Source organism: Haliotis cracherodii, unplaced genomic scaffold (assembly GCF_022045235.1).
Source record: "Haliotis cracherodii isolate W230 unplaced genomic scaffold, xgHalCrac1.p SCAF_17, whole genome shotgun sequence".
In the NCBI taxonomy this organism is placed as follows: domain Eukaryota; kingdom Metazoa; phylum Mollusca; class Gastropoda; order Lepetellida; family Haliotidae; genus Haliotis; species Haliotis cracherodii.
This window is the reverse complement of record NW_027266272.1, coordinates 4,676,903-4,686,507: the sequence shown is the minus strand read 5'-3', so window position 1 is coordinate 4,686,507 and position 9,605 is coordinate 4,676,903. Positions and strand designations below refer to the sequence as shown.

The following is a 9,605-nucleotide window of genomic DNA, read 5'->3' as shown; positions in this document are numbered from 1 at the left end:
TGATGTTCAAATTTAAAACTTATAATCCCATACATTTTTAATAAATCTCTTTATGAAAAAATAACGAAGGAGTACTTATGACAAAATAACTAGTCAGCGTTGCCATCTCTGTTCCACATAACAGTAGTGAGACTGGCTGAGACTCTATTTGTCAAAAAACTGTGTATAGCATACTCGCGAACACTTAGACGACCGCTTAGGCTCTGAAAATATATAATTTTCATAGAAACAACCAACTATATTTAAAATGAAAAGGGGAGCTGATGAGACCCAGAAAGTGTGGAAGGTCTTAACGTGCTTCGTTTAGGACGAGGCAAAAAGGAAAATAATATGGTTCCAGGACTGTGACATAGAGTAGTGACCACTAAGGACGTCCGATATATCAGTTCAGCAGACACAGCAATAACCCAAGTTTCACCTTAAAGTACATTCGAGAATACGATGTTCGAGCTAAGGAGGGTTCCTTGTACCTTTCGTGACCTTCGAGTTGGTGAATTAAAAGCAAAGTTAGCAGTATTTTAGCCATGGTGTGGACTTTCAAGTTTTCCATACGTCTAGGCACACGTAACGATAACGAATATTCTCCGAAAACGTAAGGACTTAACAACTTGTTGGGTTCCGATTACCCTACCGACCATAGTTTTTTAGGCGCCGATTCTCACTTTTGTTTTACTATTTCACCATTCGTGATAAAACAAAGAGAACACATGAAAGACTATACCACACACTGGTGTCTTCCACATTTATAATCCAATACCATGCATATATGTTCAAGTCTACCTGCCCAACCTATTTTGAAATGTAGTGTAATCGGAAACCGCTTCACAATCCTGTTATGAGTTGTTGTTTTTTTCAAATATAAGACACTTTGGTGAAAAAGTACATATATGAGCTAAATTATATATTACCATATATGTATTACCTAGGCATGTACTTCTCCAACCATTGGGTACATTTGGCTATCGCCTTCTCCCGGATCTCTGCTGGGGGCGTTTCAGACCCCCTTCGGTCGCACGAGATGATGTCCCTGTAACGTATGTCGAAGTCACCAAATGTTATTTGAAAAGTTCTCTCCCGCCTGATGACATTATACTTCCCCACCCCCGGGATCCTCATTGCTTCTGCATTGTTCAGTGTTTCAACCGAAGAGGATTTAGGTAACATATTCGATCTGAGGCTTATCTGAGGAAAGAGACACTTGTCTCCCCTTAGTGCTCTTCTGTCTCGAGAGTCCATTAACTCAGTAGTAGTAGTACTAGATGCACAACTTCTTGCACTGTCTAAAGATCCATTCTCGACTTCACATGTAGATAGCATACCACTGGCGAGAACACTTGGGTCAATGTCATTTATTATTGGGCCATCCTCTCCAGTTACAGATGAAGGTGCTGGCTTTAGACTAGAGTTTTCAGCACCCATTTCATTCAATGTCTCATTTATAGCGTATTGTGCCTCTAACGACATACGTGAAAACACTTTTAAATTTTTTCGTCTAGTAGGTCTAGGTAGCCGAGATGGCTGCCTCAGCCCAGATGGTCTGGGGAAGTCATTTGCAGATTGTATTACCGCGGGACATGATCTAGAAGTCTTGTTACTTACTCTACTTACAGATGTGTTTACATTTCGTGGCGTGGGTAGAAGAGTATCCATTGACTGAGCCACGTTGGTCGCATGGCCAATATTCTTACCCTGAGAATTCATGGCGTTCGTGTTCGTGTTATCCACCACTCCACACGTCCTCACACCAGACGCTTTTAAAATCTCGTCTGCTGTCTTTGCAACCTCGGACCTTTCCCGCCACGGTTTGACATCCGGTACATTCTCCCGCCTAGAAGCACAAGGATCCTGTGTCATGGGCTCCTTCAGAATGTCGTCATCACTATCATCGTCCTCGAAGTCGTCCCCGGCGTTCACCCCGGCTCCAATGCCCCCCAAGCCAATGTCAACACTGCTTTTACAAACTGATCGTCTGATCGGTATAGAGTTACGAGTTCTGTTACTCAGCCTGGATACGCTGGCCTCTGACCTCTTGGACCGAGGTCCAGCCAACTGTCGGACAGAGCTAACACTTGTACTTTGCATAATCTTCGTATGTAACTTCTGGTATTTCACCTCTAAGGATTTCATCCACTGTGGGTATGGCGAATTGGCATGAGTCCCAGACACATCGCGAGTGCTCGCCAAGCGAGGGGCTATACCCGTTTTAGATCGCATTCTGCCACTTATATGAACTGATTTCTATAAACTTATTGACCAGCATAGACAGCAAGTAGCAACGGCTTTGTCCACCTGCTAGGCCACCATTGTGGGACTTTCCACAAACGATACACTTTTGCCATTCACGGAACGACCCGTTGTTAGATATGTACACAATCGCGTTTTTCTCAATACAAACGTCACTGAAGAGGTAACAGGTAGTTGAATACCCATGCGTCTAGCCTACAATTGGCTCAGTCACCGATTGTATCCACGGCGCGTAGGTTCCGTATTATACTCGCTGCCAGTCATTCCGTAATGAATGTGATCTCAAACCACCCATAACATTTGTCTTATCAATAACGCGTCCACGGCTGCAAGGCGTTGTGCGAATGCCGAGCCTTTGTGGCTGGCAATCTTGTACTAAAGGATCCGATTGGGCTTAGCACGCGAAATAGTCTTGCGAACTTTCTCAAGATTATCGAATATCAATGGGCATGCTATGCCTCAACAGTCATTCGTCATTTGTAATCAACTGCCCAAATCTTCAAACTAATTAATCAATTACACACTCCGAGATTACACTGATTAAAGGTGTTTGTCCCTATGGAGTAGTGTGTAGCTTCCATGCACTGATGTACTGAGTTATTTCCGGCTCAATCGTTTTCCTTCTATGACGAAGCGTCCTATCTTGTTGAAATCTGCAACACAGAAAATAAATACATCACAAATATGAAAATGAGGTGTCTATGATAAGGTACTGGGAATTTTCTGCAGACTGCACTTGATAAATGTTAAGATGAAATCAGTAAAAACTATATACAAAAGAAAATGAATAAGGGCCCAATTTAAAAGACTGCATATTTTAAAGGCAAAGACACACTGAAAGGACGTCACGTAACGTCTGTAATCTTGAAGTCTGAACCCAGGTGAGTGATATCATTTATTCTCAATGGTATTCACAGCTCAGGCAATAGCCCGGAAGCCGTCTCGCCTAAACTGACTGTGTATGAGTTCTCGTGTGCGAAGTTTTCGATATCCTGTAAATTTGAAAGTCTTAATCTATTTATCCAACCGTATGCGGTTTCTGCTATAGGGATGCAAACAAACGTTTTTTGCTGAATTCAAACCCGGATCTAAGAAATCATTTCGACATTATTCTGACAACAGATGTATAACTCCGCGTAGTTTCATCTTTTTCTTGTTTTCTTTGTTGGAAATACACCAGGAGGAGATTTGATTCTTTCCGAGTGCCTGTCTTCCCCTAGAAACAAAATATCAACGGGTTAAACATTGTTTGACTGAACTTCGTGTACTCTGCCTGCATCCCCCAAGCAATGATTATATGGTTAGACATCTGAATATGTCCCCCATCATTGCCTCCTGCTACTGCTGCAGTAAACCACGAAGTCATAAACAGGGACTTCAATTATTCAGATTAATTCCATTCCCTATCCGTGTATTTATCGGTTCTGTCCTAACGACATCAAGCAGAAAGTATCTTCCGTTATCCATTATTCAATGTTATTTGCACCATCAATGCCGTTTTCGTCTTTGGTTTCCACCTCAACTCTCTTGGTAATACAATAGTGTCATATTTTTAATGCATTTTTTATTGTTCTCAAATATTTAACAATGCTGAGGAAGGTGACTATTTAGCCATGCAAACAGAAGGAGACTATTTAGCTATGCTGAAAAATGGCGGCTATTTACCTATGCTGAAAGAAGGAGACTATTTAGCTATGCTAAAAGAAGACGACTATTTAGCTATGCTGAAAGAAGGAGACTATTTAGCAACAATGCTGAAAGAAGGAGACTATTTACGTATGCTGAAAGAAGGAGGCTATTTAACAATGCTGAAAGAAGGTGACTCTTTAGCTATGCTAACAGAAGGAGATTATTTAGCCTTGATGAAAGAAGGAGACTATTTAACTATGCTGAAAGAAGGAGACTATTTAGCCTTGCTGAAAGAAGGAGACTATTTGGCTATGCTGAAAGAAGGAGAGTATTTAGCCTTGCTGAAAGAAGGAAACTATTTAGCTATGCTGAAAGAAGGAAACTATTTGTCTATGCTGAAAGAAGGAGACTATTTAGCTTTGCTGAAAGAAGGAGACTATTTGTCTATGCTGAAAGAAGGAGACTATTTACCTATGCTGAAAGAAGGAGAATATTTGGCTATGCTGAAAGAAGGAGACTATTTAGCTATGCTGAAAGAAGGAAACTATTTAGCTTTGCTGATAGAAGGAGACTATTTGGCTATACTAAAAGAAGGAGACTATTTGGCTGTGCTGAAAGAAGGAAACTATTTAGCTTTGCTGAAAGAAGGAGACTATTTATCTATACTAAAAGAAGGAGACTATTTGGCCATGCTAAAAGAAGGGGATTATTTAGCCATGTGGAAAAGTAGGAGGAGAGTTACTTAGCCACGTGGAAAAGTAGGAGGAGAGTTACTTAGCCACGTGGAAAAGTAGGAGGAGAGTTACTTAGCCACATAGGAAAAGAATGAAGAGAACATGGCCCTGCTGAAAGGGGAGTATTTTACCATACCAAACAAGCAAGGAGAGTCTAACTGCATTAAAGGAAGAGGCCATACTTACAGAAGGAGGGGTGTTTAGCAATACGTAAATAAAGAAGGGCGTTTGGCCATGCTAAAAAGGGAAATGTTTAGTCATACTTAAAAATGGAAGTGTTTTGCAATGCTAAAAAGGAAGTGTGTGGCCATACTTAGAGACGGAAGAGCGTTTGACCATGCTAAAAGTTGGAAGAGTGTTTGACCATGCTAAAAGATGGAAGAGTGTTTGACCATGCTAAAAGATGGAAGAGTGTTTGACCATGCTAAAAGATGGAAGAGTGTTTGACCATGCTAAAAGATGGGAGAGTGTTTGACCCTGCTAAAAGATGGAAGAGTGTTTTACCATGTAAAAGACGGAAGAGTGTTTGGCCATGCTAAAAGATGGAAGAGTGTTTGACCATGCTAAAAGTTGGAAGAGTGTTTGACCATGCTAAAAGATGGAAGAGTGTTTGACCATGCTAAAAGATGGAAGAGTGTTTGACCATGTTAAAAGATGGAAGAGTGTTTGACCATGCTAAAAGATGGGAGAGTGTTTGACCCTGCTAAAAGATGGAAGAGTGTTTTACCATGTATAAGACGGAAGAGTGTTTGGCCATGCTAAAAGATGGAAGAGTGTTTGACCATGCTAAAAGTTGGAAGAGTGTTTGGCCATGCTAAAAGATGGAAGAGTGTTTGACCATGCTAAAAGATGGAAGAATGTTTGACAATGCTAAAAGATGGAAGAGTGTTTGACCATGCTAAAAGATGGAAGAGTGTTTGACTATGCTAGAAGATGGAAGAGTGTTTGACCATGCTTAAAGATGGAAGAGTGTTTGACCATGCTAAAAGACGGAAGAGTGTTTGACGATGCTAAAAGATGGAATAGTGTTTGACCTTGCTAAAAGATGGAAGAGTGTTTGACCATGCTAAAAGATGGAAGAGTGTTTGGCCATGCTAAAAGATGGAAGAGTGTTTGGCTATGCTAAAAGACGGAAGAGTGTTTGACCATGCTAAAAGATGGAAGAGTGTATGACCATGCTAAAAGATGGAAGAGTGTTTGACCATGCTAAAAGATGGAAGAGTGTTTGACCATGCTAAAAGATGAAAGAGTGTTTGGCCATGCTAAAGATGGAAGAGTGTTTGACCATGCTAAAAGATGGAAGAGTGTTTGACCCTGCTAAAAGATGGAAGAGTGTTTGACCCTGCTTAAAGGGAAGAAGAGTATCTGGTTTCAAATGTTTGGGCATTTAATCATGCATCTTTAAACCAATAACTTTTAAGGAAAGTGTAATTCGTAAACATTCTTACGAGCTTTAGTTTTATAATGAAATCAGTCACATTCAAATACCTGAATTTTTTATATCTTTTCATCTCGATTATAATTTATAGTGTAATAGCTTCATATCAGCCATAGTTGATAATAACCTTGAAACACTAGGCCCCCACGATACTGAGTATCAAATAAAACCAAACATAATGTGGGTATTACTTGCCTTGTCAAACGGTATGTATCGAGTCGAGTGGATAATTTCACACCAGACAACATTGATAAGCTGAAGTAATCCTATAAGATACACGTCACTGACTGACATATTCCGACTAATGCCAATCACAAGTGGGTTGAATCCCTGGTTAAGGTGAGTGAGACTTGGTGGGGGTATACTATAGAAGCGTACAGCAGCTTCACAACATGGTGTTTGTACATTGTAGAGTAACGTGCCACCTTGTATGGGCTCATGTAGGGATTTTAAATAGCATTTGTATTCGAAATTTCATTTCATTTCGCTTGGATGATAAGGTTACTTATAATTTCATGGGGTTAGAATTGATTTCGTTATATCCGATTTCGTTTTATACCACTCTGCTTAATCGAATTTACTATAGAGCCCTTGCTATAGCCTTTTGTTCGCGAGATATTGTGGTGGCATTGTTTTTTTATAATCCCAGGGACATGAGGGAAGCTTTGAAATAGCCAATATATATATGCTATTTGGTAGTATAATACAAATGAGATGTTGCAGTTGTTGCAGTTCAAAATAAATGTTGGTCACGTGTTAATTAGGTATGTGTGTGTGCATATATATATATATATTTCGCTTTATTCCTCTTCGAAATATAGTCTTTGTACAGTCGAGTGTTTCTGTGGTATTTTGAACTGCGACACCTCATTTATATTCCGAGTGAGTGAGTGAGTATGGTTTTACGCCGCTCTTAGCAATATTCCAGCAATATCACGAGGTGTGTGTGGGGGGGGGAGGGGGACACCAGAAATGGGCTTCACACATTGTAACCATGTTCGGGAATCGAACCCGGGTCTTTGGCGTGACGAGCGAACGCTTTAACCACTGGGCTACCCGACCGCCCCATTTATATTCTGAATACAAGAAGACTTGCAACACGATCGTGACCATACTGATGACGATGAAATACGTGTGTCCGGCTTATGACAATGAAAGGTTACTGGAAAGAATGACCCCGTAACCATCCTACTGTAAGCACGGGTAGGGTTCGAATCTGCGGTGTCACATCCCCTGGTGCTGTACCCACTTGGCCATCCGAACACGACTCATGGGAACAGATCAATGAGAGTGGTGGATCGATGAGGTTGGTGATCATTAACTTTTCATTAACGATTCCTCGAGATATCTGATGTATGAGAGTGATAAGACACCCCGGTCTGAAGACAATATCAATGATTTAGTTTAATCATGAATTAAGTTAGCGTGTTTCTCAAGCACATCAAGTTATGTTAGGAACATTAAAAAAATGATTAAAATCAGATGTATAGAAGTCAGTGCTCAGAGCAAAAGGTTTAAGCTTGGAGAACACGCCCGTGAGTGGACGGGCGCGATTGGAGCGGGTAAATATGTGAATGTCGGACTGGTTGAGTTTGTGTGATGGGTCAATGGCAAGGTGGAAGGGTGAGGTCGGTGATCAATGAGTAGGGTGGACGGGTGAGGTGGTTTATCAATGAGTAGGGTGGATGGGTGAGATTGGTGATCATTGAATAGGGTGATGGGTGAGGTTGTTTATCAATGAGTAGGATGGATGGGTGAGGTTGGTGATCAATGAGTAGGTTGGATGGGTTAGTTTGGTGATCAGTGAATAGGGTGGATGGGTGAGGTTGGTGATCAATGACTGAATTGAACTGAACTGAACAAGGTACTTGTTAAGTTACTCAGACAAGATACTTGAGTAAGTTAATCAGACAAGGCACTTGAGTAAGTTAATCAGACAAGGCACTTGAGTAAGTTAATCAGACAAGGCACTTGAGTAAGTTAATCAGACAAGGTAGTTAATTAAGTTGTTTGAGTGGAGTAAGATGGTTCAATAAGTTATTGACTGAGATAGTTGGATGCGGGTTGGGTGGGTATTGGGGTGAGTATTGAATGACAAAAATTTAATTATATGAGCGAGATGTTTTATAGGTGACTTCATAGGTAGGCACACATATGCTACAATCTAAGAATACGACTAGTCAAGTGACAGAGGAATTACTTATGCGGTAATGTAATAAAAGTTGATGCGATGTCATTACGAAAGGATAAAAACTACCTCCCAGTGTGGAATATAATACCTCGCAATACATGAGACACTTGACGGAATCCAAATTACAACAAATTAAACAAGGGCATTGTTTGACGCAGCAATCTACGTAAGAAGTATCGACACTCGACACAGATCTGTTACACTGAGAAAAGAACGTTATTGACAACACTGCAACCATTGTATGCTCTAAATACAGACCTTTTATCAAATGTATGTTTAACGAAGACACGTGCAATTAATAGTACTGAAATTCTAAAAATATAATGTGGCGACAATGTGGGGGTGCTTTGACATGTTATGCATTGTCGGATATCGGGTATCTGCAAGCAAAATCCATGTAATTAATGTACTGTGAAATAGTACACCGTACCAGTCGAGGCTACATGTGACAATGTACTGTGATGTATTGGGTAATAGAGTACACCATACCAGGCAAGGCTACATGTGATGTGACAATGTACTGTGATGTATTGGGTAATACAGTACACCAAAACAGTGAAGGCTACATGTTACAATGTACTGTGATGTATTGGGTAATACAGTACACCAAAACAGTGAAGGCTACATGTTACAATGTACTGTGATGTATTGGGTAATAGAGTACACCATACCAGTCAAGGCTACGTGTTACAATGTACTGTGATGTATTGGGTAATAGAGTACTCCATACCAGTCAAGGCTACATGTTACAATGTACTGTGATGTATTGGGTAATAGAGTACTCCATACCAGTCAAGGCTACATGTTACAATGTACTGTGATGTATTGGGTAATAGAGTACACCATACCAGTCAAGGCTACATGTTACAATGTACCGTGATGTATTGGGTAATAGAGTACACCATACCAGTCAAGGCTACATGTTACAATGTACTGTGATGTATTGGGTAATAGAGTACACCATACCAGTCAAGGCTACATGTTACAATGTACTGTGATGTATTGGGTAATAGAGTACACCATACCAGTCAAGGCTACATGTTACAATGTACTGTGATGTATTGGGTAATAGAGTACACCATACCATTCAAGGCTACATGTTACAATGTACTGTGATGTATTGGGTAATACAGTACACCATACCAGGCAAGGCTACATGTTACAATGTACTGTGATGTATTGGGTAATAGAGTACACCATACCAGTCAAGGCTACATGTTACAATGGACTGTGATGTATTGGGTAATAGAGTACTCCATACCAGGCAAGGCTACATGTTACAATGTACTGTGATGTATTGGGTAATACAGTACACCATACCATTCAAGGCTACATGTTACAATGGACTGTGATGTATTGGGTAATAGAG

At 40.5% G+C, this 9,605-nt stretch overlaps 1 protein-coding gene across 1 annotated transcript; it reads right to left on the bottom strand.

Moving 5' to 3' along the window:
- Positions 1 to 2,498, bottom strand: LOC139464262 (uncharacterized). The gene has a single exon (XM_071245784.1). The coding sequence runs from the start codon at positions 2,212 to 2,214 to the stop codon at positions 919 to 921; it is 1,296 nt and encodes a 431-aa protein (XP_071101885.1). The 5' UTR covers positions 2,215 to 2,498; the 3' UTR covers positions 1 to 918.
- Between the last annotated feature and the right edge of the window lie 7,107 nt (positions 2,499 to 9,605).

Bases quoted from the DNA above. Each gene is read 5' to 3' on its own strand.
- LOC139464262 (XM_071245784.1), bottom strand. From the start codon at position 2,214: ATGCGATCTAAAACGGGTATAGCCCCTCGCTTGGCGAGCACTCGCGAT.